The following is a 27,688-nucleotide window of genomic DNA, read 5'->3' on the forward strand; positions in this document are numbered from 1 at the left end:
TACTGGTTACTAGCTTGGTGACCGTGGGCAGGCCATTCACCCTCTCAGCTATAGTTTCTTTTCAGTACTAACTTCACAAGAGGGTGAAGGGCAGAGGTAAAAACGATGATTGGCAGTATGCCTGACTCAGCACTTGACACGTTGTAGTTGGTGCTCAATAAAATGTAAGGTTCATTCCATTTCATGGCAGCTTCAATCCTGTGTACATGAGATGGGGCTGGGACTGGAAATAAGATTGCAGGCTTGTGAGATTTTCTTCCTTAAGGAATTAATCTTCTCTAGAATTGGTGGGGAGGAGAAGAATTTAAAAGGCATATTTTCTCAATTTTTAAAAGCCTTTTATACTTAAACAATAGCACACACGATAATTTATCAATAAATCAAGCTATACATAGTACATTTTGTACATTTTTAAGTTATTTAAGTTCATCTATTTACATTACAGAATATTTGCAAAATAGAGGCAGATTCACCTGTGATCTCTGCACTGTCGCATTCTGGTATCTGTGTGCCCAGTTTAATTCATGGACATTAGATATGCATGCCTGATATCATGGGTAGATCTCCGTTTCCTCGGAGTCTTCCCCCATCCCCGTCCCCAAAATCTGCATTCAGTCCTGAGTGCTGCCAGTAGGGTTTGTGACACCCACCGGGTGCTGTTGGCTGGCTCGAGGCACCGGCAGCAGTGACGAGAAAAGCCGTGATGACAGAGCAAAGGAAATCCTCAAACAACAGAGAAGAGAAAGGAAGAGGAGAGGGTTGGTCAGGAGCAGGGGAATAAGGAAGGTGCCCTACACACACGCGCATGCGCACATGTGCAAATCTAGCCATTTAGTAAGAGAAACAAGTTGGAATGAGGCTTAACAAGCAAGTGTGTTAAGTTACTGGTTGGTTTTTGCTGTCTGGTAGCAGCAGCCATCTCCCTAAGATGCTTGCTTTGCTACCACTTTCACTGGCTTTTGGCCTCTTGGGAGCCCCAGGAGAGAATTCCTGGTTAGAGGATCCTCTGTGAACGGATTCTCACGGGGCCGTAAATGCACAAGAGATAAACCAGCTCCGTTGGTCCCACATGGGTGCCACTCAGGAAGTGAAAAAAACCTGGTGGCGTAAAGATCCAGATAACCCCTCAGCTCCTACTGCTGGGTTGCTGAGGATCCCACTTCCAGCAGAGCCCTCTCTGTCCTTCTCCGAGTCTGTAGAGGGCGCTCATGTCACTGGAATCCCACTTCCTGGCCTAGGGCAGGCAGAGGAGCAGGAGCCCTGAGTGCCTCAGATCCTTTCGCCAGGGAAAGTCAGCAATCTGCCCTTTGGCGATCTCAGGACGCCTTTGGGGCAGGGAGTGATATTTCTCAAAGGGTGGTATTTAGATGAGCTCTTTAGTTCAGCTTGCACGCTTAGGCACTCACGTGCTGGTGGATTAGGAAGAGGCAGCACAGGTTAGAGTCCCTTCCTTGGGAGAATGGTTTGTTTTTGTCCTTCTTGCCTGAAGAACTTGTATTTGATGTTCTCCACGTCCCACTGTGCTGCCTCCATTACCTGCCTTCGGTTTTACTGCCTTGTTTTCTACATGCCAGGCACGTGGCCTTTCAGCCCTTCCCGAAGCTTTGCTGACCCGGCTGGTGTTCCCACGGCTCCTTCTCAGTTATCTGTTAGCCCGTATCACACTTGCCTTGTAGCTCCTTAGGTCTCATACCCCCACCGGACTCTAAACCCCTACAGGGCAGAGACCTTGGGGCCTCATCCATCTCTTCAGCCCTAGCTTCTAGCATAGGACCTGGCCTGTGAGAGGCCTTCTCGGGTAAGAAATGAATTAATCCACTTAAGTAACTGTTGGTGACTTACACTTGCTTCTAAAATGAGTAGAAGAGAGAGTGATTCAAAGAAATGAGTCACTTCAGTGAATTCGTAGGCTCTTTATTAGAAGGCAGTAGATTTTCTTGGGTAAGAGGTCCTGCCCTTGGCTTTGCCACCATTTTTCTAGAACTATAATGTTTTGGTGTGTGTCCTACCACCCCCCCTCCCCATGATACTGACTTCTTCATTATGTTACCTGGAGGCAGGTTCCAACCATTATTGCACACTTATGACCAGGGGTTAGCAGACTACAACCCATGTGCTAAATCTGGCCCACCGCCTATTGTTAATAAAGTTTTATTGGCACGCAGCCACACACATTTGTTTATATATTGAGTGTGACTGTTTTGTGCTACCATGACTGAGTTGAGTAGTTATGACAGAGACAGTAGATCTACAAAACCTAAAATATTTACTTCCTGGCCTTTTACGAGAACAGTGTACTGACCCCTGTTTTAGATGACCCGTTGCTGTCTGCTAGCCCACAGTCCTCGGTTATGCAGGGATTATCTGATGTGAAGCAGCATGTTGAAGAAGGGGTACGTGCATAAAGGGTTTGAAACACCTGGTTCCAGCACTTGCCATTCGAGGAACATTCAGCACATTGTTGTGGTACTGTGAGATCTCTTCTTCATCTATAAAACGGGCATGGAAAATGTCTGCCTCACAGGTGATTCTGTGCCCTGCTTGTGAAAGCACTCTGTGGATGTCCGAGCAGGCCCTCAGAGCAACTGTGGACATTATTGCTGCTGTTCTCTTTCTCAGGAGGAGGAAGCCAAGAAACTGGTGAGTGAAGCCATTGCAGCTGGCATCTTCAATGACCTGGGGTCTGGAAGTAACATTGATCTCTGTGTCATCAGCAAGAGCAAGCTGGACTTTCTCCGCCCGTACTCCGTGCCCAACAAGAAGGGGACTAGGTGAGTGAAGGAGATGAAATTCTGCCTGTGGCCCTAACTTCCTTGACCACTCTCAATCTCTCCGTGGCATTTCAACTGGGTTTTCTTGACTGTTAGCCACGTTAGGTTTAAGTAAATCCAGTGTCCCTGGGCCGGCCTTACACAACAGACCTGTGAGTCATTATTTGCTTTATTTGCTGTCAGGTGTAGAAAAGTGATTTAATTTGAAAATGTTGGTGGGAGAGGGAGAGCAGGGCCCAGGAAAGAGCCCTACCCTGGAGGGTTGTGGGGGAGAGGTTTGAATCGCCTGGTGTTCTCTCTCTGGTCTCTTAAAGAAGCCCCTGAATTCTGTATGAAATTCTGTGAGAAGCATTTTTTGGGGACACCAGCCCATGGCTTTTTCTCAGAGTGGTCCAGGAGTCGCAAGCAGTTATAAACCATTCGTTAGGAGTCTCTGAAAGTCTTGGGAGCTGACTGGTGCCTCCTGCCCTCCAGGGAGCCCTGTCCTTTAGCCCGTGGCCATGTGCCGAGCAGGCTCTGTGTGTCGGTGGTGCGGCCCGGGCTCGGACTGGGGGACAGGGTTCTAGACGATTTGCTGAATAGAAGTGGAAGGTTTCCAGCCCTCGTGGCTGGAGCATGCAGACGAGCTGCTCATCTGCGGTCTCCCGTGGCCGTCCGGCCGTCCTCTGGCTCCCGGCCTCTTCTGTGGCCTGCGTGGCTCAAGACGTGGCTCCTGACCTCTGCTTCCAGCCGTGTCCGTGCGAATGCAGCACGGCAGGATTTATAAACTCGACCACTTCCGTTTCGCCCCACATCTAGCCCAGAGTGTGGCAAGCACCTTCTGGAATGCTTACTTTAACGCTCACTACTCATACCCAGGTTCCAAATCGGGATTAATTCCAAGGAAAGAGTAGAACATTGAGAACCAGCACTGCGCTCGGCATTGTGGGAACTCCCGTGTGCTCATGGAGGGTAGGGCAGCTCAGCAGCAAGAAGTTCTCGCTCAGGGGTTGGAGAAATGTCGTTGCCTGGCGTGTGACTTTGGGCGTGTCAGTGTCCCAGTCTTTGAAATGATGGAGCTAGATTAGGTGATCTCTAACGACCTGTGGGGTGCCTGGCGCCGTACTGGGGGAGCAGGCTTTGCCAAGCTCCCTGATGGACTGCCTCCCCCATTATTTGCAAGATGCTTCGTGAGCTGAACAAGTCCATGGCGAAGAGTTCGGGGAGGGGGCGTGGTTACACTCCATCCAGACTGAACAGTGTCCTGGGTGAGGATTCCGGAAGCCATGTTTGAGCCACGGAAAAGTATTTGTGTTGGACAAGGAACCTGTGCTCAGCAGTAGCACATCTTCATTCTTGGAGACGCTGGCTTTCCTCTGGAAAGGAGACTGAACGAGAACAGAAACAAAATGATCCCGTCGGCTGGTTGTGAAGATTCAGTGAGGTGGTGTGAAAGGTGCTGGGCCCGTGGCAGGTGTGGGCAGCCTGCTCTCTAGACGGAGCTTGCTCGCTCCTCGGTGCCTGGGCCCTGAGGCAGGTGCCATGGGGCGTCAGGCCCCGTGACGACAGTGTGTACTCTGGGATCTTCCCGTCACCTTTTCTGCCAGTGGCTGATCGCTGGGGCACTCCCTGGGGTAGGGGAACCTCTCCCAGAGTGGGCAGTCCGGGGGGAGAGCGCGGGGGCAGAGCCTCAGGCCTGGGCAGGTGCAGACCCGGCCCTGCACCTTCCTCTCGGCTCTGCCCCCAGCCCTCCGCAGCCCTGCTCCGGGAAGGAAGCCCTCTCTGCATGCCGACACCGGGCACCATGACCAGGGTGGCGGGGCGGCTCCCGCGGCCAGGCCTCCCACAGATGTTGTGCTTCGGAGGAGTTGGGCGCAGCAGCCACGTGGGGCTCTGGCTCCAAGAGGACAGGCTGCCAAGGGCCGGTCTGGGGGAGGGAGCCACGTCTTCACACCGGCACGGGCGGGTGGGGCACATCTTTAAAAGGTGCTGCTGGTCCCTCCTTGGGACCCGAAGGTTTGGCAGAAACGCGGCCAGCCATTCTTTGCTGCTCAGGCTCCTCTGACGTCACCCACTTTTTTCTGCTTCCTGCTTCCCTGTTTGAGCACAAGTGCCCATTCGAGGGGGTGATTTTCGAGGAGCACGTGGTCATGGCACAGCTAGCAGCCTTCTGTTAGTCCGTGCCAGATTGACAGAAATAATGTCCCAGCTGGGGACAGACCAGAGGAACAGTTGGATTTGTACTGTTTGACGATATTATAATTCCTGGCCCCAGTGTGAGAATTAGCAGCTCAAATGTGGATCTCACAGACCGCTTGTGCTCAGAGAAACCGCTGTCGACTCAGAGAGAGGTGTGGGGAGTGTCGTCGCGGTGATCTGCCACGCCGCCACAGGCAGCAGGCCACCCTCCTCGAGGCTCAAGGGTGTCGTCAACAGTGACAAGCCCAGAGTGCGGCTGTGGGCCATTTTTATACTTAAAATGTTCTTGAAGTGTTCAAGATAACATTTAAGTCATCCTTTTTTCTATACAAGAGAAGGGTGATGGCGGCTTAACAGATCTGCTTCCCGCTGATACTGAAAGGTGCTCTTGGGAGGTTGATGCTCGAAGGCAAATGACCAAGTGTTTTCCAGCATCTTCTGGGGATGGTAAGGTGGTGGGGAAGGAAATCTGAGTGCCCATTAAGTGCCAGGTGCTCTGCAGGAGTGCTTTTAATGCACATCTCTCCCAGGCGTCCCTATTTTGTGGCACTTGAGCACCGAGGAGAGCCAGCCTTGGGACGGCTGAATGAATTCCCCCCCCCCCCCCCCAGGCTACAGAGCAGGGAGTCAGGAGAGCCAGGCTCTGCGTCCGGGCTGTTCGCCACCTTACCTGAACGCACGTCCCTCGCTCCGGCCCCGTGTGGGGCCCCTTGAGGAGATCCTAACTCGGCCTTTGTTTCTGTCCCGTTAGGTTTGGCCGGTACAGGTGTGAGAAAGGGACCACCGCAGTCCTCACGGAAAGGGTCACTAGCCTGGAAGTCGAGGTGCTGGAAGAAACCGTGCAGACGATGGACACTTCCTGAATGGTGTCCGTGGATTGGGGTGGCGGGGTTACTGCTCTACCAGACGGGGGGCAGTGGAGGCTCCCCCGTAAGACATTCATTTGGCAGTGTGTGCTGATGAAACCCAATAAAAAATGAAAACCAAACTGAGTGGCTGAGGTCTGGGGGTCGTGTGGTTTTTTTGGCCACCGAGGCTCAGTGACCTGGCCCGAGTGCCAGTCTGCGTTCAAGCAGGCGTGAGAGCAACATAACCCTCCTGAAAGCGGGTGAGGCCTCATCCGTTGCAGAAGTCAGATGGACCTTTCTCCCCACCCCTTGTGCTACTTCTCTTTCTTCAGGGCGGTCCCAGGTTTTCTTGTTTTGTTTTTTTAGGGTGAGGGTAGCACAGCCTTTTACCTCAGCAGCCAAATAGGAAGAAAGTAGAGACGATCAGTTCTAAGTACCCAGAAAATGCAGGTAGGTTAGGTGGACGGTTTGCTTCTCCGTGGCTGTGTACAACTGGGTGCGCTCCACTTGGGCCAGTTTCACGAAGTCAGAGGAACGCTTTGGGGCTGTCGGTAATGAGTAGGATACCATCATTTCACAGGCACTCAGGCCTGCTGAATGGTTGAAATCTCACGCCTCCAGAGCGTTCTGGAGTAGGCGGTGTTGCTCTCATAGTGTTGGACGTAGATGGCATGCAGAAAGCAAGTTCATCTGGGTCTGAGGCGGATTCTGCCAAGGGTGACACAGTAGAGGCTCAGAGCCTTAAAGAGTAGGTGTTAAAAGAACCTGTGTGGAATCAGAAAAACCTTCAGTGGTAGAGGTGAGGCGGAAGATAGGGCTTCGACTCTCCCCTAGAGATGGCGTGCTGGGACACACAAGAAAGAGTCCCGGCACCAAGGTCTTCCAGAAGGAACCCACTCTCGGTCCAGCCCCCCCTTGTTAAAACTGCAGAGAGAGGGGTAGGGAGAACAATGCAATTACTTAGGGCAGCGTTGTGGCTGACCATTGTCAGAATTATCTGGGGAGCTGAAGAAAATTCCAAGATTACTCAGAATGCCTGGAGTCGGAGAAATGTTTTTTAAAGGCGCCTCAAGAAATGTTGCTGACACACGAAGCTGTTGTAAAATTACGAATCCATGAATTGTACACATTCACAGAAGTGACCCCTCTTACCCCGTTTTATTTCAAACATGGAGAACAAGTACAAAGCAAAGGTTGCATCTGAAGAAAATGTCTCAAACCCGACAGTGTTACAGTAGAACAGAGTTCACACACGGAAACAGAGCAGTGGCCCAGCCCAAGTCCTTTATCCCCAGCGAGGCCTGGGCCCCTGGTCAGCAAGTTGGCTGCAAGCGGACCACCTGACCAGAACGCTAACAGAGCGGGCGGGCATGTCTCTATCTAGCTGGAGGGCTGAACTGTCACCAAGTCAGCGGGTGACAACTTAGACCATTTGAGGATTAACTTGAGTATAAGCAAACGATTTCCTTCAGAGCTTGAGTTTTCCTTAAGTTCACATTTATAAATTAGTCTTCACAGTTAATCCTATTTGGGAACAAATAAATGAACATAGTTCTGGTTTCCTACGCATAATACAGCTGTATGTTAACTCTTGACTTACATGGTCCATGGGTCAGTTTTGTGAAGGGGGGAGTGGCAACCATTTTGGGATCGTCTGCAAGGCGATGATGCTAGGTAACTTGCAGATTTTATTTCAAATTCTGTCAGCAACGCTGAAGGTAGATAGTCTTAGTCCCAGTTTACAGATGAAGAAATTAAGGCTCAGGCTAAGGAAGATGCCCAGGGTCGCGGCAGGAAGTTGCAGAACCAGAACTTGCACAGAGAACAGCCCAAGGGCATGTTTTATATTTGTTTGTTTGTTTTTTTGTTTTTTGGTACCCCATGCTTCCTTCCCACAGAGGACAACGCTTAACACTGATTGTTAAGTGACCTGCCAGCACTGAAGCAGGTGACAGAAGTGCCTGCTACATGGCAGGTGTTCAGGAGAAGGTGGCTGAGCCGGACTGCATGGAAGGCACACGTGGCTTCCCAACATTATTTGCCTTCTGAAGCTCTGTGCCAGATGCTGAGTTCTCCTCATCGTCATTCATCGAGTTATAAACATAGATAAAATATTAGGAAAATCACTCTGCTTAAAAAAAAATTATTTCCACCTTATCCTTTTACAACAGAGCAAGCACACAGCTTGATTTTTTAAAAAAGATTCTAAGAGCTAAACCGAACTTGCTACTAACCATTTTGAAAGGCTCACTACAAATCACACGGTCTCCTGCAACCCCCCTGTTCTTACAAACCTTGACAGGTCACTGAAGGAATTATCCTCAAGATTCACATTACAGTCCAGACACATGGGGCGCGTCAGTGGCTCGCCCAACCACTCACCCTTGGTAACAACCCAGTTGAGATTGTCCACAAAAGTTTAAAGAAAGGACTTTCGAATTTGACCACCAGTTAACGTGTGACCAGTGCCCCTCCCCCCAGCTGCTCTGCATTCGGCATCTGCTGTAAAGCCCGGCCCCCTCGGGGAACCCGCTGAACCCTCTTGTCTTAGTTGATCTAGGCTACCAGGCGGCCACTTTGGAGAGAAGACTCAAGTAAGGCAAAGTGGTGCGGCTCTGATAAGGCACGCCGCGTCCACGTTCAGGTGCTTGAAGTCCACACGTGCATCTGTTTGGCAACCTGGTGCACATATCCGATGTCCGGTCTCTGGTTGGGGTCGGGGTAGATGCACATACTGACCAGTTCTCGCAACTGTAAGAGAGAGAACGCTGCGTGTTACTTGTAAGGAAGCAGCAGCCTCTTGAGGCTCTGCCGGCATTTGACCTGTCTTGACTCCTTCAACCCTCGCGGCTCTGGGGGGTGAGGGATGGCACTTCCGGTAAGTGACGGGTGTGCAGGCACGGCCACCGCGGAGAGCCAGCCGAGACCAGTCCTGCGCCTGTCCGGCCCCGAAGGCCATGCTCCGAGACCTCGCGAGCGGGTACGTCCAATCATGAACTTCCAGCTGCCCACGCTGCTGTGCGTGTGTGTGTGTGTGTGTGTGTGTGTGTGCGCGCGTGCGTGCGCGCGCGCGTGCTGTCGGTCATGCAGATACCCAAACCAGAGGACAAACTCAAGGCGAGGGCTTATTGATGATAATAAATGCATTAACATGCAGCAGGGCTGCAGTCTGCCCACCCCCTGGCCTCTTTATTGTGCTCATGAAAGACAGAGCTTTTAATTATACAGACACCGAAGGCTGCTCCTGCCTCGGGGTGGGGGAGGGGCGCCTTGAGCCTCTGATCGCCTCGTTCTTCTGATAGCCAGAGTGCCAATTATTTTAATGGTAATTAAAATAATGACCTTAAAAAGCCTACGTCTCAACTTGCATCACTGGGCTCGCTGCAGTTTTAAATACCTGGTGCTGGAGGGGCTGGCTGGCCCTGGGGTCGGGGGCAACAGCGGAGAGACTCTTGGTTCCCAATAAGGGGGCTCGTGCGGACTCGGTGGCCACGCTCAGGGAGTCTGGGGAGGGCGGAGGGGTCACGCGGAGGCCCCAGGGCTACTGTACGTGCTCCATGTTTCACACCTGAGGTGTTTCGGGGTGCAGACGAGGTTTTTCCAGGTAGGGCATTGGGAGCATCTCCTCCAATCCGCGTGCCGCCTTTTTGGGGTTCCGCTGCTTTCTCGGCACCGGGAAGCCCCCCGGACAGGCGCTGAGGCCGAGTCTGCGGTCAGCCCAACACGCCTGGAGTCTGAGGCTGCCCACGACAAGCACGTACTTTTCAGAGCCCGACAGCAGTCAGGGGAAGGTGGCGGCTGGCCCCTGACAGCTTAATGTACCCAAGAAAAACACATCAGGGTAAAGTCATTGTGACTCCCAGTTACTCCTCTGTGAGTGGACTGTGCGGTTGGCAAGAAGAGCAAGTTTGGTAAACTTCAGAAATCAAGAGAAACAAAGTGTCTTTATACCCATTTCTAAGAGGTGATGTAAACTTCAAAAGTGAGGTGTACTGAGTGACTCCAGTGCTAAGAAGCATCTCTCCTTAACACACTGCCTAGAAATGCTTGGTGTACGAGGTGAAAGCCAGATGCCCTGGGGAGTACGAGGTCACGGAGTTGGAATGATGGACTTGGGAGGGAAGGGGGCTGAGGGCTTTACTCAGCAGATTCATTCATTTCAGCTTCTGTCTGGAAGGCAGAGAGAAGTTGTGATCTCCAAATTGCAAGTCTAAGCTTCTAAATGGTACAGAGTTCCAAATTTGTTCATTTACTTATTTTTTAAAGTTTTGAAAATGCTATTTGTTTGTTTATTTATTTATTTGAGGGCGGGGCGGGGGGGGGGGCGGACAGAATCTGAAGCAGGCTCCAGGCTCTGAGCACAGAGCCCAACACGGGGCTGGAACTTGTGAACCGTGAAATCATGACCTGAACTGAAGTCGGATGCTTAACTGACTGAGCCATCCAGGCACCCCTCCCAATTTAAAACGGTAAGAAAAGAGGGGCCCCTGGGTGGCCCAGTTGGTTAAGTATCCAACTCTTGATACTGGGTCAGGTCATGATCTCGCGGTCATGGGATCGAGCCCCTCGTCGGGCTCCATGATGAGCATGGAGCCTGCATGGGATTCTCTCTCTGCCCCTCCCTCTCCCTCACACACACACACACACACACGCACACACTCTCTCTCTCTCTCAAAAATAAACTTAAAAAAAAAAGGTAAGGAAAGAAAAACCAAATGCAACTATTAACTTGGTTAAGAAATCTAGTTTTTCCTTTCCTGCCAACTTCCACTCCAGAGCACTTTGACTTCTTCCAACGATACGTAAAAGAATTCTGTAAACCACTGAGGCAAAGGCCATGAGACTGTGTACTGAACAACCCAAGGAATGTGTACTCCTGGTCCTCTCTCTCTCCTCTGGGAGCGTGCAAAGCCAGTGAGCACGGCCTTAAGTATGAAGGCTGCCAAGAGAAGGGTGGCTGACGACCCTTTTGGCCGGCCTGCCTGGACATGGGGTTCAAGCACGTTGGGAGACTGGTCTCTGCAGCTCAAGCCCCTGGGAGACCAGGGCTGCCCCTTTCAGAACCTTCGGGATGGGGATCGCAGCGAGCTGCACAGGTGGCGCCTCATCCCAGCTGGACACCTGGGTACTGGAGACATGTGCCATCAAGATACGCTGGCACAGTGGTTGGGGGCGGAGTCTCTGGGTTCAAATCCTGCCTCCACCACTCGCAAGTTACGTGACCTTGGGAAAGTTACTTTAACCTATCCGTGTCTCGGTTTCCTCAGTAAAATGGGAGTTGGGGAGCGGGGAGGACTCAACGGTAAGTCATAAACGTGGGCTGTTACCGTGACAGTAGCTTCCAGTCAGTGTTAGCCTGGTGCTAAACTGAGCGCATCACGTGCATTACCCTCATCCCTACGCCGACCCTGTGAGGTAGAGTCTAGGATCATCGCCACGTTACAGACGAGGAAACGGAGACTCAGAAGGGACTCACCCGACAGCAGTGAAGGGAGCGTGCAAGTGAACACATCTGTCTACGCCCTCAGCCAGGCTGTGTCGTAAACCTGCCCTTTCATCTTCACATTTGATTCACAAAGGTGAAATCTTAGCCCTATTTTCAAGAAGACGGACCTGAGGAAGGGGACACTCAGCCAGTAGCTGCCACGACCCAATGCCAGACCTGTCCGTCTGTACCCAGAGCAGAACGCTGATGGTAAGAACCCAAGGTGTGACTCAGGTCTGTGACAGTAGGGAGACCAGTCCGCTTGCCGTGGCTTCCGGTCGTGGGAGCGGAGTAGCAGCCGGCCGGCCGGGCTACGGGGCAAGCCAAGGCCCCGCCGCCTCCCGCCTCCGGATCTGGTTCCTATTGTCCGACACCACGTGGAGCCCGTCTCCGCGACCCGCAGCGGCGAGCGTCCCACTCAAGCACCAGGTTGGGAGCCAAATGGGCAGAAGTGTGCCCACGGGGCCTCCCCGGCCAGCTCCTGCTGGATTCGGTGCCTGTGGGCAGGCCACAGACTGCTGCTGGGGGCCCACACTGGTGTCTGTGAAAGCTCTCCCGTAAAACTAATCTACTTTGCCCCCTCACTGAGTCGCTTTCCCAGAAATGTCCACCCGGCGAGGTGAACCCCCGCTCAACCCCACAAGATGCCTCTGCTCGTGAGCCACTGCTGGCCATCGGAGTCCCCAGGTCTGGTGACCGCAAACCCACCTTCTCAGAGTAATGTTCTCCAGGGAGAGGTGGGTAGTCACATTGCTCGATCTTCTGGCAGAGGGAGAAGAGGTTCATTTTATCTCCATAGAAGGGGCTCTGGAGAGCTGCCATCTGCAAGGGGAGAGGGTGAGAGGCGTGAGTTTGCAGCCCTGAGGTCCGGGGACAAAAGGGACCGCTCCGGATGGCCGTACGGTCCTTCTCTGGTCCTTGCTGCGACTGTCGGGCAGGCTGTCTTCACAACCCCGACGAAGCTGGGATTCAACAGAAAGCAGCAGTTTTAACGTCTTAAGCAAGCGGCACAGGGTTTCAGTGACAAAACCCGAAGGGCAACGAGGCGGGGCCAGCCGCGCGCAGGCACACCCCGCCTCACACCTCAGCTCCCAAGGCCTGAGTTTTGGCCGTGCGTGCCGCGCCGGCAGACGGAAAGAGGCTCTGCTCACCGGGATCGGGGCCCAGCAGGCCCGCTCTGGTACCCTGTCTTCTACTTCTAAGAAGCAATTCCAAAGACACCCGTGGGAGGATGTCCGAGGAGTACATTCAGGGAATTACTTACCCGAGAACTAGCGTGTTGGGGGGTGGTGGGGAGGTAAGGATTTGGTTTGCATGCTGGCTATTTCGCTAGCTGTGAGTTCAGGGTTCTCTGTGGAAGCTGGACGCCCAGACATCATCAGGGAGGAGGGGCGGGAGGAAGAAGGCTGGCCGTTGGCCGCCGACGGCAGGGGCCTGGGACCCTCCGCTCGGCAGAAGCTCCAGGGTGGAAGCAAGTGCCCGGCTCTGTGCTCTGCCTGCTGCGTCTTCTGTCTTCTGCCCTCTGGCCTCTTCGTCCATAAAACGGAAAGACGCTCCACGCACAGGGCTGTGGTGAGGCATGGCTGGCACCAGAGGCGCCAGGAGCTGAGGCTTCCCAGACTCCCCACCCCGACCGTTCAGGGCACTACTGGCGGGGTGTCTTCAGAGGGGGTACGTGGGAGCTACGGGCAGCTCCGTCAGGCAGCCGCGTGGCGGCCCAGCGCAGTGCCTGCCGGCCCCGTCTGCTGATTAATCCACGATGGGATTCAAGTGCTTCTTGTCACTCCCACTCACTGTCGCCTGCCTCCGAGAGACGGCCCAACGCCTCCCGCTGATGAAGTGCCCTTGGGTAATTGTGCCTGCCCGTCCGTTTGGCCTCGGTTCCTTTCGAGGAGCCGGGCTGCCAAGGCCACTCTGTGCAGACTCCTTGGCCGGGGCACTGGGCTACCCGAGGACTCCTCACTTGTCCTCGGGCCCCGGAGGACAGGCCAGCAAGCGCGATCTCAGGGCAGGAAGGAGCCCATGGGTGCTGGGTTTATGGGTGCCCGCTAGCTTTAGTGTCCCGGTCTGCCCCCCCATCCTCTGTTCACCCCGTGAACAGGTCTGGCGGCCCCCAGGGCAGGGCGGCCTCCTTCAGGAGGGCCCAGGGGGCTTCAGACCCAGGCAGCATCCTTGGGTCTACACGCGGCCTTTGGGGAAGCAGCCGAGCGTGACCTGGAGACTGGTTTCCTCTGACCCCGGTCCAGGCGTCTGCCCGGGGCGGCACCTGTGCGCCCAGGTGCCTGGGCCACGCTCGAGCTTTCAGGTGGACGTTTGGGGCCGGCCTCACCCCTCCTCCCGTGACCAGGGACTCCGACCCCCCCTGAGGAGGGCTGTGGGGAGTGGCCCTGGTCTTCGGCAGGGAAGGCTGTGTACGTGGAGGCCCTGCCCGCCGCAGGCTCCGCCAGCCTGACAGGGAGCTGCCTTTACCACTGAGTGTGCAAAATGGCTTCGCTCGGGTGATGCGTTTCCAATAGTTAAAATGAGAGCCTCGGGTGCAAAGGGTTAATTGGGCAGCTTCAAAAGGACATCTGTTGCCACAGCGGAGAGCAGCTGAGGCTCCGGGGCGGTCACTCGGGGTGATCTGCGTGCCCCGCGAGTCGTGGCTAGATGATTAAGACAGATTTTCCTGGAAAGTGTTTCTGCTCAGAGTAGAAAGGACATTTAAAATGTTGGTCCACTAACACAGGCCCTGGCTTTCCATGTGTTGGAGCTGGGAGGCTGGCGAAGCCCTTCGACGAGCCAACCTGATCTGCACGAACCTTGCTGTTTAGGAGTCCAAAAGGGCCCCAGAAATTGGTGGCCTTCAGTGCACCCCTGCCTCCTTTCCGGCACCCTCCCACACAGGCCTGACCGGGGTCGGCAGCGGCTCCACCAGGGAAGCCCTCCCCCCGCCCCCCGCCCCAGCCTCCCCGCTGACAGCGGCTTCTCCATCCACACAGGCAGATTCTAGTGGCAGCGACGTCCCCCCACCGCTGCCCCTCCAGCTGCGGGCCCTGGGCCTTCCACCCGGATCAGGGCACTGGGCTGTGAAGGAACCTCGGGCTGCCCGAGAGGCTGGGATTAGAACGATTACCCCGAACGACGAGATCCTCGCACCGGCGACCACCCACGTCTGCACGGGCGACGGGGAGGAGGAATCGCCGTTTGGGGCCGATCCTGGCTGTCTGTCGGGGCTGCCGGAGCCGTGGCTCTCAGCGCTGCTCCTCAAATGCAGAACTGTCCCTCTGCGGTGTTATCGGGATGACACACGACCGGGGACCTGGGAGAGTGCCGGCACTCGCCCCCGCCGGGGGAGCTCGGAGAGGCTGGTGTGCGATCTGAGATGTCACAGGAAGAAGGGCAACTGCCTTTGACTCCTGCTCTGTCGGGGCCTCCGACGCCCATCTTGTCACCTAGTGTCTCCTAGAGGCCAATCACCAAGCGGTCTGCGGCCCTGTTCCGCCACGAGGTAAAGGGCAGCAGGACCACGCTCTGGGTCAAGCCATGATTCCAAACGCGCCTCTGCGCCAGGGGCGGCTGATTCTTGGTCTGTTTCCCCGACTGCTTTCTTGCTGGGTCTCAGTCCCTTGAGGCTGCTGTGAGAAGGTCCCCTGCCGAAGATCCTGAGGCTGGCACCGGATGAGCCAATTCCTTCAGCTCGTGCTTCAGAGCTGAGCTCTCGTGTAAATAAGTAAATTCCGCAGAGCCCAGGCAGTCTGCCGGACTGTAGTGAAAACAAAGCCCCGGGCCTTCTAACAAGGCCAAGCCCCAGCATCTCTGGGACAGAGGGGAGGTTGCTGAAGTCACTTGGGGCTCCTGGCTCCTCACAACCTGGTCTTTCGTCTCCCAGGGGCTCTGGGCAGAGGCCCGGGTCCCTTTCTCCACCAGGGGCGCCTACTCCAGAAGGCCTACCCGTCCTGCGTGGCCAGGGCCTGGCTCCTGTCCACAGGGGAGTGGGCTCTGACAGGCAGCCTGGGGACAAGCGCCCATCCTGGCCACTTTCCTGCTGTGTGACCCTGGGAAGTCTCTCCACTTCTCCGAGCCTCAGTTTCCTCCCACAGAGCCAGGCAGGGACTGGCCTAACGTGATTTCCCTGATTCACCCCAACGTCCCGGGCGGCGCTGGCCTGGCGGGGCTCCCCGCTGCTGAGCCAATTGGCCGGTTTCTCCTGGTGCTGACCTTCTCAAGACAGATCCCGGTTTGCGCCCACTCCTGGGGGACACAAGCCGGTGCTTTGTGGCAGCTCCTCACTAGCCACGGGTCCAACATCAGCATCTTAAAGTGACCTCAGGAGTTCCTCCCTGGATACGGGGATGCCGTGAAAGGGGCATGGTGGGCTGAATAAAGGCTCCCAGAAACGTCTCTTAATCCTTGAAGCCTGTGAACGTGTTACCTTAAATTCCAAAAGGGAGTCAGCAGATGTGATCGAATTAAGTACCCCAGATGGCAGGTTCTTCTGGGTGGTCCAAGTGGGTCCTATATGTAACCACAAGTGTCCTTACGTGAGGGAGGCCGAGGGGGATTTGACTGCAGAGGAGGAGATGTGTCGCCAGAGTGCTATGAGGAGGGGGTCACGAGCCAAGGAATGCAGGTCACCTATTTTCCATGGAAAAGGCAAGGAAATGGGCTCTCCCTAGAACCTGGAGAAGGAACCGGCCTCACCAACACGTGCTGTCCACTGAAATCGATTCTGGATTTCCGGCCCCCAGAACGGTAAGCGGATAATGTTGTTTTCGACTTCGTGATAACCTGTTACAGCAGCCAGAGGAAACTCACACGGGGGGCTTTTGAGACTTCCAGTCCATGCTGGGGCTCCGGGAAGGGCAGGCCTGGCCGCATCGGGCAGGTTTTCTCTCGCTCTGTGCTGTTGCCCCAGACCTCACGCACCCCCCGCCCCCACCGGGCTCAGGTGTGTCCCTCTGGAGCCACGCCGAATCCTCAGATGTGGTCTGGAGGGGCTGCGTGGGCGCGGAGCCTCTGTGACAGCTCCTCTCACCGGCGCTCCTGGAACCCACCCTAGGCTGCTTAGCGGGAGCTCCAGCCGTGTCTGCGGGATGCTTCCTCCCAATTACCAAGCCCTGGGCACAGATGCATCTCCCTCCCTGTCTGCTGGGAAAACATCCGCTCCCCGCGGGGCCGGGGGTGTGGGGAGAGGGGTGGTGTCCTGCAGCAGCAGAGCCCCTGCCGCCTGACATCCTCCGAGAGGCTGGCCACGGCTGGCCACATCAGCCACACTAGCCCTCTTCTGTGGGAGGCCCAGGTCCTTAGATCAGTGCCCGCTGTCCCCAAGGATGTCCATGCCCGAAGGACTTGACTGATTTCATTGATCTCCCACTGCCAACATGTCCCTCCCTGGCTGCCAGCTGTGCGGCCCCCCATGCTGCCGACACGTAAATCAGCTCGGCCGAACGAGAGGCTGGTGCTGGTGAGCCACGAACGCGGACGCTGCCTTGTTCAGACGCGTGTTTAGGTGCCACCGAGACCCAGAGGACCGCCTACCGGGAACCCACGGGCCGAGTGTGGCGGGCCTGGGTGGGCATCGGCCTCCAGAAGCCGAGACAAAGGCTCGGGCAGGGAGCAGGGCGGCTCTGTGCCCGGGGCTTGGCACAAGCACAGGGAGCCAGCTGCCACCCTCTGGCCCCGGGGAGATGAGCCTGCCGCCTGCCGCACCCACCCTGGGCTCACACCCTGGTCGGTGGCCTGCGTGTCTGTCTGTTTATGTTTGCAGACCCTCGGGGTTCACAGAGGCAGGAAGCGGCTTACGGAAATCCCAAGCCCGGAATGGAAAAATAAGAGAACCAAACCATCTGGACCAGGGACAATATCCATGAGGGCAGGGGGACAAAGCTGAGTCCTCCATGGAAAAGGGGGCCAAGCTGCACTCTGGTTTCCTGCTGGCCAAAGCAAAAAGGGAAACGTGGCCAATTGTGGGGTAGATGCCAACTGATCGGCCTGCACTGGGTCAGCAGCTCCAGGCAGCGGGTGGCGGGGGGGGGAGGGGCGGGGGATAATGAACTTCAGTGACCTGCCTGCCATTGCCAGAGGGCTTTCTCTGAGCCACGCTCTGTTGGTGCCTCACAGCAAGGGACGGTGTGACCCCATTTTGTACTGGGGCGACGGAAGCTCCTGGAAGGAGACGCTGACTTGCCCCAGGGCCTTCATGGGGTGAGGGGGCAGCTGAGCTCTGAACGCAGGTCCTTCTGCCCAAAGTGGCCCCACACCAGGATCCTGTACGCTCTCACCCAAATTACCGCAGCCACGTGACTTAGCTGCATGCACGCGTGCACACAGTTGGATTCAAACTCGCACGCCCTGCCCCCTGCTACGCGGAGGGCATCTGCCTGGTCCTGGGGAGACCGGGAGCGGCAGCCCGGCCCCCTGAAGACTGACCCCGGGGTGGACAACGCCCGGTTAGTGGGGGGCTGGAACCCCCTCCTCAGAGGGGCAGTGGGGCAGGGCTGTAGGTACAGGAGCACGGAGCCCGGGGAGGGTGGGCTTGGCTTTGTCACTGGCCTTAGCCCTGGTGGCCCTGGTGTTCACCTGAAGAAGAGACTGTACTTGGAGAGATGGCTGGAGAGACCCCGAAGTCATGATTCATCTTGGGAGGCAGATACCGGTGCCAGAGATTCTGAGACTCCGGAGCTTTGCCCACCTGGCTTTCATTCATTGTAGGCAAAACGCAACCGAACAAGCCCTCTGGGGCCATTACGAATGTGCAGGCACGTGGGGCACCCAGTAAAAGCGGGTTTCTTTCCTTTCCTGTCATCCTTGCTGAGGAGAGTTCCGACTTTCATCTCTTTTCTCTTGTTGCTAAAGACGCCAATTCCCCTCCACATTCCCTCCCGCACCCACTGTCCTTCCCAAGGTCACCGCCCACCCCCCTGCTCAACCACTCTGACTCCCAAACCCCACGGCAGCCGGGCTGTGGAGGGAGACAGGGACGGGGAAGGATACAGAACGCAGCCCTCTTCCGCCTGAGGGGGCCAGGAACTGCCCTGCACTCCCTGATCCACTGCGGCCACCAGGTGGGCACCACCACACCCCGGCTGCTCCCGTTCGGTGGCCATTAAAAGAATTCCTCCCACCACAGATGCCCTGTGGGGTCCCGGAAAGCAGGTCTGCTCCCCATCTCTGACAGTCAGGGTCCGACTCCCCCTCAGACCTTCAAGATGACACCGTGGGTGGCCCACACTGCTGACCCCCGGGAGAAGGGGGTCCCAGGCACAAATGCCACCTGGCTTCCTCTTTAACCACTAGGTTGCTTATTTAAAATGAAATGTCTGCTGCTCTTAAAAGCATTTGAGTTGCTGCGAAGTTTCAACCTTGCAAAGGGATCAGTTTTGACCTCAGAGTCTCAATCAGTAACGTGGCGGGGGGGGGACCCTACTGCCAAAGGCCCTAACCACAGAGGCAACCACGGTCCCCACGTGGATCAGCAGTGGGCAGTTTTTTCCTTAAGTTCACGCCCAAGGACTGTGAGGTCAATTCCCAGAGGCAACAGTCCCAAGGAAGCCAAGAAACCAGTCTCCGTGACACCCACACACTCCCGGTGGCCCCGGCTGCTACCTTGAGCGTTGCCGCCCTGGCGGTCACGGGCCACGTCAGCGTGATAAGGGGCCTCTTCAGCTTCTCACTTCTGAGCCAGACCCCACATGTGCTCAAGTCAGCTCCGGGGAAAGCAGAAAAATAATCAAGGTTCCAATTTTGAAAGCAAACCGTGCTTTCTGGTCTCATGGCCCTTGGAGGATTGTCAAAGCTTTTCACATCTGTTGTTGCATTTATCTGGATGGTGACGGTGCAGGATGGGTACTATTCCCATTTTACAGATGGAAAGGCGGGCTCAGCAGGATGCACAGAATCCCAGAGCTGCCCGGCACGACGGGGCCAGGGCCAGGGTGCTGGAGGGTGTGGCTGCCAGCGTGAAGACACGGGAGGGCTCAGGCCCCCTGCCCTCCCACTGGCGACTGCAACAGCTTCATGGCTAAGAATGGCTTATGCTCCCAGACCCCCAAGGGTGGCTGGCCAGAATGAGCGGGAGCTTCTATTTGTTCATGGCGTCTCATGTCTGAGCCTGCCAAGACTCAGAAATATTCCCGTCCTTCCATCCAGATTGACCACCACATCTGGAAGTGGCCATTTGGTGGCTCCATTTCATGGCTCATGGGAGGGAACAGTGGTCTTTGGTGAGACCCATATTGCTGAGCCCAGGAGAGTGTGGACACCCTCTGTGGCGAGGGCTTCAGAAGCATGGGCCAGAGCTGACCCCTTCTGTCCCCAACAGAAGCCTGAGGCATGGGTGAATGTCAAACAGTGGACAGGAACACCCTGGTTACCAGGGAAACTGGGGCAACCAGACCCCCTGCCTGTGCCACAAGCAGACACTGGACTCTGTTTCTAGTCTGTCTCCCTCTGAGCTGCCCAAGGGTGGCATGGAACCCAGTCTGCCACTGGTCACACATCTAACAATGTCCTCCAGTCCAATGGTGTTACTCAGGCAGACGATGGGCTGAGTGGGGTGAAGGACAGGACCCAGATGGTGCCCATGTCACAGGTGGACACCGTACATCCCTGGGTTCCCACCTTGAGCTGGTCGGGGGAGCCCTGCCCCGGCTGGGTCCCTGACACGCATGCCTCCCTGAACGCCGCTGAGCCGTGAGGCAGACACTCACCTCATACAGCAAACAGCCCAGAGACCAGATGTCGGACTTGAAGTTGTAGCCATTCTCGTGGATCCTCTCTGGTGACATGTAGTACGGTGTCCCCACTGCAACACAGGAAGACAGAAGAGGGGTGGGTGCTTATGCTCTGTGCGGGGAAGGACATAAGAGGGAGGGGAAGCTGTGGAGGCTGGGGAGAGATCCAGCCTTGGTCTTCCCGGGCGCCTGGGCAGCCCCCTCTCGCTCTCCGCCTGTCCCCCCTCAGCCAGAGGAGACGACAGGACTGGAGTTCCCACACCGGGTAGGGTGCTAAAGCCCCTGGGGACAGGGACCTCCTCAGACCTGAGAATCAGCCTGGGGGCTGGGCAGCTGGGGACAGTGTTTCTGCCAAGGGCCCGGGGGTGTGGGATGCAGTGGCCAGGCTCTGGGAAGCAACTGATCAAATGTCCTTTAGGGTGAGTGCTTGAATCCTAGAAGAGTCCAGATTTCTCAACAGTGGGAAGGAAAAAAAAAAAAACCCCAAAAACCTGTTAATGCTGACCTAACATTCGTGTTCCTAACAGTCCCCCAAGGAGGCATACCCACTTTACAGATGGGGAAATGGAGGCTCAGAAAAGCGGCGGGACTACAGTTCAAACACAGATCTTTAGGTTCCAGGAAGTGAGCTCTTAGCCACTACCCTTGGCTGGCACCAAACGGCATGTCCAGACTTGGGGTTGGCCAAGATGTCTTAAATCAAACCGAGGACAGAAAAGATAGTAACCATAAAAGAAAAGACTGATAAATTGGACTTCACTAAAATTACGGACTTCAGTTCCCCAAAAGACCATTTAGAGAGTCAAGGCAAGCTGCAGGCTGGGAGAAAACAGTCCTTCCATACATATATCCAACAACGGCCCCATACACAGAATATTTTAAAGCATCTATAATGCGGTAAGTAGAAGGCAAACAACCCCCTCTCTCAAGTTAGCAAAAGACTTGAAAGGGCACTTCACAAAAGAGAATTTCCAAGCGGCCAATAAGCACATGAAATGATATTTTTCTCATTACTCATCAAGGCAACACAGATTAAAAGCACAGCAAATTACCACCATCCACCCACCTGAGGTTAAAGTTAAAAAGACACATATAAACCAAGCCTGATGCTGTGGGGGGGCAACTGGAACCCCTCACGTATTGCCGATGGGGACAAAAAAATAGTACACCCACCTTGGAAAACCATCTATCAAGCTGAAAACGCTGCTGATCCCATAACCTGCCAGGTCTGTTCCCAGGCCAATGTCCAAGAAAAATGAGTGCTTCTGTCCATCAAGAGCCACGATCAAGAATGTGCAAAGTGGCTTTATTCACGATAGCCAGAAACTAGAAGCAAAAGCCAATCGACGCCAGAATGGATAAATTGCTAACGTGGCCTGTTCACACAATGGAACAGTAAACATCAACAAACAGGAGCCACGAAACTGATCGATCTCGCAGACACGGTGTTGAGTGAAAGCAACCGTGACAGAAGGGCATGCGCTATCTGATTCCATTTTTATCAAGAACAGGATATGTATATACGTGAGAATTCAGTTAAAAAGCAGAGGGGCACACCCTTGACGATGCGGAATTAATTGTACAAAGATGAGAGGGTTTCCTGAGAGGAGGTGAGCTCCTCATCACCAGAGGCATGCAAACTGCAGCAGAGGGGCTGCTTTGGCGGGGCAGAGGAAGGGCCCAGAGTCAGGATTTGTAAACAGATCTGTGGTCTGAGACTCTGATCCCAGTCCATTTGGAGGATGACTGTCCTGGATGCTTTGCGATCAGACCTTAAAGGTTGCTACACAGAGAACATTTCCACTGGCCTGCAGATGCCATCTGGACATGATGGTGGCTGCTGCCGCTCCAGCCAGAGTCTGTGTAAGGAGCCAGAGTCCAGGGGCGCCTGGGTGGCTCAGTCGATTAAGCGTCCGACTTCAGCTCAGGTCATGATCTCGCAGTTTGTGAGTTCGAGCCCCGCGTCAGGCTCTGTGTGGAAGCTCGGAGCCTGGAGCCTGCTTCGGATTCTGTGTCTCCCTCTCTCTCTGCCCACCCCCCCACCCCGCCCCGTTCATTCTCTCTCTCTCTCAAAAATAAATAAACTTTAAAAAAAAAAAAAAGGGAGCCGGAGTCCAGCTCGGCAGAGGCTGAGCCTGACATGTGGCTTGTGACCTGCGATGGAAGGATGTCCTGCATCATAAAACATGCGCGACCCTGAGGAAGAACAGGCCTTTCAGTGAGCTGGAAAACGACAGGTGCCCTAAAGCAGGGGCCTTTAGGGCCTTATGGATGCCATCCATCCATAATCACCCATCTATTGTCTGCTTACCTACCCATCCATCACTCTATCTATGGTCTGTTCATCTATCCATCAGTCCACCCATTCATCTCTCCTGCGTCCAGTGTTAACTGAGCCTTGATGTTGTGCTGGGCCCTCCCAGGAGTGGGCCCATCAGGAAGTAGTGAGTTTCCAGTCCCCGAAAGTGTCCAGAAGGACACAGAGAAAGGCTGGGGTGACCAGGAGCTGCAGCTGAATCACTTGTAGAAACCTGTTAAAAATGTGGACCCCGGCCCATCCCCAGACCTGTGGGATCAGAATCTCTGGGGCCAGCGCTCGGGACACGGCATCTCTCCCTAGCTCCGCGGAGATGCTGACACATGTCACAGTCTGGGGGGCTGCCCCCCCCCCCCCCATGGTCATGCTTTCAGATGCCAAGACACCTGCAGAGCAACCAAGCTTACGAAGTGTTAACTTAGGGAAATCTGGCCTGTCCCCGCTGGGCACTGGGTCCTCGTGCCCCCACCCCTGGGCCGTTTCTCCAGATCTCTTGACCCCACCCGTGAGCCTTAAAGTTGGGGTGCTCAGCTTGCGCCGGGTGAACACAGCACCTCTTCCTGTTTTGTCAGCTTTTCCTGGGAATAAGTCTGTAAGACCTGCTTTCTATACTGACAACAGATACTCAAACGGAACGAAGCATAATACACAACTTGCATGAGTTTTAAAGATAAAATGAGACACTTCAAAGAAATCCCAAGCTTGTGGCTGGCCCTGGAGGATGCATCCCCAAGCCCCAAGGGAGCGGTGATTCTGGGGAAGACTGGGAGAAGCCAACAAGAGGAGGGGCCCTGAAGGCCACAGCCGACTGGGCCCCCAGTCCTGCCCCAGGGGCCCCTGGTCACTGCCAGCAAAGCAGCAGCGCAGACTCTGAGACACTCAGGCGGGCCCAAGCCCCGTTCCAGCAGCCTTCCCATTGGAGCCCCAGCCCTGCCAGATCCCAGCCAGCCCCCACCCTCACTCCTTGCAGTGGGGGACGGAGCTGGCGTGTGAAACAGGAGCCTAACAAACCCCGACCTTCCCCGCGTCTTTGCCTAGAACTCCCGGATTTCAAACCGGGTGGATATCAGAGGAGAACGTGGGACCTCAAAGCGGAGGCTGATTAAAGGGGCCGCATCCCAGAGATGCGCCACTCCTGTCAAAACAAACTTTGCTGCGTCTGGAGATGCTTGCCGTGTTTGAAACGTGTTCATTAGATATGAAAAAGGCAAAGATTTCACATGAAGGAGACGCTGGTGTCTGTGGGCTGCACTTCTTCCCCACTCGGCAGTTTTGAAAATGGCTGGAGAGATGGGGGTCCCCGCCCGACACCCACCCGCCAGGTGTGACTGGGGGCTGGGACCCCGTGTGCAATCGTGGCGGCAGAGGTGGGGACCGCATGGACTCGAGGCGGCACACGCTTCAACCCCTCAGCAGGAGGGAACTGAAATTCTCTCTCCCAGCCTCAGTTTCCCCAGTGGTGCAACAGAGGGGTTGCACTTGAGGGTTCCCAGAGGCCTCTGCTCCACCTCGTGGAGCCTTGGCTTCTCTCTCTGGAAAACGGGGACAGGACAACTGACCCACAGGTGCAGGTGGAGGGGCTCTGGGAGGCCCCCTTGGGCCCCAAGAGGGAGAGGTGGACTGCAGCCAGGAGGGCGGGGGAGGGGGCAAAGCGAGCAAGCAAGTGAGGGAGTGGGGGAAGAACACAGGAGGGAGTGAGGACCAGATTCCGGAACCCAAGGAGTGGCTGGCTCCCTCCGGGCTGGGCCCTGTGACCCACATTTCCATCTCACTGTGACCTGTCTTGTGAAACTCCCTCCCCACCCCAACATCCAACCAGGCCCCCACATCCTAAGAGTGCTCCCCTCCCCTCCACCCACCGACTGGCTTGGCCCTCCCTGTCCTGCCTATTCCCACCCTTCCTCTGCCCCAAGGCGGGGGCCCCTGCCCCCCATGCCTGGCTGGCTTCTTATCCCCCCAAGGGAGAAAGGCCAGGTCCTCAGCCTGGCATTCGAGGCCTCTCCAGACTTTCCCTGCTCCCCGCGACACTGGATCTTTGGGCAGCCACATAGGCACCTCCCTGCCACTCTGTGCAGCACCCTGTTATCCAGGTGTTAGGGTCTCACCCAAGACGGCCCGGGGGTGTCGGATGGGAAGGCGGGCGGCCGCGCTTTGGGCTCTGGCTGGAGCACCCCGCGGGCACCGCGAAGGTGCTCACCTGGCGGTACCCGGGCTTCCTCCTTTGTTAATGGACGGGGATGCTCCCCTCCCCCAGGGAGGCTGCAGCACTGTCGCCTGTAACACCCGGGGTACAATTATTAGAACTGCACTAGGACGGGGGAGACTCTAAGTGGATTCCGCAACCCGCGCCCCCTCCTGCCCCCAGGCTGTAAGTTCCAGAGAGCAGGGGCCTTCCTGGTGAGCGGCCCCAGGTGAATGTGCGGACAAACAGGTGAGCTGCAGTTTGCTTCCCAGCCAGGATCCCGTCTTCCTGTGCTGTCCTCTTGAGACCCTCTCCTTCCCTCTCTGGTGTCAGCTCAACCAGGAACAGTCTGTGCCCTGAAAAATGCCAGGGTGTGGCAGACAAGCCAGGTGCCCCTTGCCAGCCAGGTGTGATCTCCCGGGACCTCCACCAGATCAGAGTTCAGAAACCAGATGTACCTGCCGAAGCAGGTTTTCTAGGCCAGTTACTCCCAAGCGTCCTGGCTGCTGGAACGGGCAGGAGGTGGCCCAGGGGACGTATCTACACGAAGCAGGGCCCCCAGGGGCGCTTGGCTGTGAGGTCCGTGTGCCCACTCAGCAGCTGTTCCCCAGGGCCCACCCGGTGCCAAGCGTGGGCACGCTCACGGGACTGTCAGCGTGGCAAGGACCGGAGGCCATCCTCCCCGCCTGCAGCCCTGCCGGGAGGGTAGATGAGCTTCTCCCCTGAGTGGCTGGGCACCCAGAAAGCTCATCTGGACTCAAGCCCATTTCCCAGGATGCCGTGGGTGTGCCTGGAGAGGAGCGGACACCTCAAGGAGCTCTAGTCCCTGTGGGCCAGGTGACTACAGGGATGTGGTATCCCTCCCTCTGGGCCTCAGTTTCCTCATCTGTCAAATGGAGATAATAAACCTCGTTTGGGATGACTTTTTAAAAAGCCACACGTTTCAGACATCTTTTAAGCCTTGTCTTCTTTGTTAACTCACGTCTTCGGTGAGGTCGGTGACTACAGAAAACGGAAGCAAAGGGGCAGCCCTGGGAGGATCGGGCATGGCCCCGGACCCCCCCCAGGGCTGGTCAGGGCACAGTTTAGAGACAGGAGCCCGGCACCCAGCCCGTACACAGGGGCCCTCAGGGGACAGTTTTGCCTGCCCCTTCCCACACCACCCTGGGACTGGCTGTGTCTGGGGGCCTCCTGAGAGCAGGGAAGGCTGCGGGATCCCATCTCCAGCACCCAGCCCTGGGCCAGGGCGGTCGGCCAGGAGAAGGGAGAAGGAAGGAAGTTCTGCCCTGTGGTCAGGCCAGGGGTTGACAGCCTGGGAAAGCCAGCGTGCCCTGACCGCTGTACCTGTCTGGGCTGCCCCCACTCGGACCCTGCGAGTTGGCTGAGGCCCGGCACGCGCCCTGGGCACAGGCTGCCTCCCTGCCCACCCCTGATCCCAGCCTGCGGCCGCCCTGTCACTGCCGCCGAACAAGCAGGGCCTGCTCTCCCGGCCCTACAATTTGTCTTGCAGCTGCCGCCGTTGCTCGGAGCCAGACACTTGCTTGTAGCTTGTGAGCTGTGTATGGGCAAATCTTTCATTTTTCTTTCATTACGCCGGCGTGTACTGTCACTTAATTTTTATGTATGCAATCCTTCCTGACAAATATGATCTGCTGCCTGGTAATTCGTCTGACGCTCATTCTGTTCCGCGCTCTAATTACGGCTCCTATTCCTGACACCGAGGCAGCCGCTCTGCCACCGCTGGGTACCGCACCTGTCAGCCCGGCCATGGCATGACTAATGCCCTTTCATGCCAGCCTCGTGTTAGCAAATACAGAGGCGGGGAGGGGCCCGGGGGAGGGAGAGGCAGAAGGGGATGTGATTTGCATAAGCCTTGCCAGGGGGTCAGCAGTCTCAGGAGAGGAGGTAGTTGCCAGGGTAACGTGGCTCCCGCCACAGCATCCCCACATAGTAGGTGTGCAGGGACAGCAGATACATAATTCATACCCACGCGCGGGGCGTGAAGGAGCCCTGACCCCCGAGTCCCTTTCTGAGTCACGATGCAACGGCAATTAGTCTGATATCTTGCCGGAGCAAATGTGTGCAGGAGACTTAGCTGTGGCAGACCCGCACTGTGGAGAGCGGGCCTTTCTCCCACGTCAGGGGGGGGACTTCGGGCCCTGGGTTTCAGCTCTGTGCCGTCTTGTGGTGGAGCCCAGCCCTCGGTTCTGAGAGTGGTCCTGGGGGCAGGGCCTCGCCAAGCCCCCTGCGGCCTCTCAGCTCCCTGGCGTCCCCTGGACACGGGCACAAGGCCCCAGGAGGGCTCCTTCCATCCACCACTGGGCCCGGTCGCTGCTCGGAGGCCTTGGGAAGACCCCGGCCTAGCAAGCAGCCTTTTCCCCAGTTCCAATTCCTTCTCATTAATATAATAAGTGCACCAGTCCGAGTCGATAAACTCACACTGTCGGACGAGCCCGTATTTCTGCCCGTTCCTAATGATGTGATCTTAACTGGCTCTGACGAGCGCGCAGTCTCCTCCGTGGAGGGACCGAGAGGAGGGACCTGACTGACAGGGGACAGAGGCAGTGGCTTTAACTCTTCTCTTTGACAGTTGCCCTTGAATGTCTGGCCTTTTGAAGCTCTTAAACCAGAGAGGTAAACAGTCCCAAACTCACCGAAGCACTGATTTTCATAAGGAAGGGTCTGAGGGGGCCAGGGAACAAGGCTTCCTCTCGGCACGGCAGGCTGGGGGGCTCTGGAGGGAGAGCCAGCACGGCTTCCACGGCCCAGCCCTGGTCTTCTGGAGGAAGCGTGGGCTCCGGAGGGGAGGCCCGTGTTCGAGTCCTGGCTCTGCTGCTATGTGACTCAGAAGAATCCCTCAAGCTCCCAGGTTCCAGATTCCTCGTTGGCACAAAGGAAGGGTCCTGTGGACCCTCACGGCTATTGAAGGTGTGAGTAAAGTGTCATAAACGCAGGGCACGTCCTTTCAAGCCCTGCCCACACCCCACATTCAGACACACACACACACACACACACACACACACACACACACACGCGCTCAGGTCGGAGCTGCTGATCTCTTAGTGTACTTCTCCTGATCGTGTGCTTTACCCCGAAAGCCTCTAAAGCCATCGGGACCTGTATGAACAGTGACAGATTCCACCAGGAAAGTGTGTCTCCGGGAGAACACCTCGTTGTCACCAGAAGCTGCTGT

General features: G+C 56.1%; 2 protein-coding genes across 4 annotated transcripts in view; one reads left to right on the forward strand and one right to left on the reverse strand.

The window, feature by feature from the left end:
• The window catches only part of PSMB7 (proteasome 20S subunit beta 7), a 59,120-nt gene extending 53,183 nt beyond the window's left edge, over positions 1-5,937 (forward strand). Inside the window, exons 7-8 of the mRNA XM_015061327.3 lie at positions 2,620-2,771; positions 5,701-5,937. Of these exons, the coding sequence (XP_014916813.1) occupies positions 2,620-2,771; positions 5,701-5,812 (264 nt within the window). The 3' untranslated portion in view covers positions 5,813-5,937. The remainder of the gene's footprint in view (positions 1-2,619; positions 2,772-5,700) is intronic.
• Positions 5,938-6,936: 999 nt separating this feature from the next.
• The window catches only part of NEK6 (NIMA related kinase 6), an 84,507-nt gene continuing 63,755 nt past the window's right edge, over positions 6,937-27,688 (reverse strand). For all 3 annotated transcript variants that reach the window (XM_053204636.1, XM_015061318.3, XM_015088583.3), the window contains exons 8-10: positions 19,973-20,067; positions 11,991-12,104; positions 6,937-8,548 (exon numbers count right to left, since the gene is read on the reverse strand). In XM_053204636.1, coding sequence (XP_053060611.1) covers positions 8,438-8,548; positions 11,991-12,104; positions 19,973-20,067 — 320 coding nt within the window. In that variant the 3' untranslated portion in view covers positions 6,937-8,437. The remainder of the gene's footprint in view (positions 8,549-11,990; positions 12,105-19,972; positions 20,068-27,688) is intronic.

This window comes from Acinonyx jubatus, chromosome D4 (assembly GCF_027475565.1).
Source record: "Acinonyx jubatus isolate Ajub_Pintada_27869175 chromosome D4, VMU_Ajub_asm_v1.0, whole genome shotgun sequence".
In the NCBI taxonomy this organism is placed as follows: Eukaryota; Metazoa; Chordata; class Mammalia; order Carnivora; family Felidae; genus Acinonyx; species Acinonyx jubatus.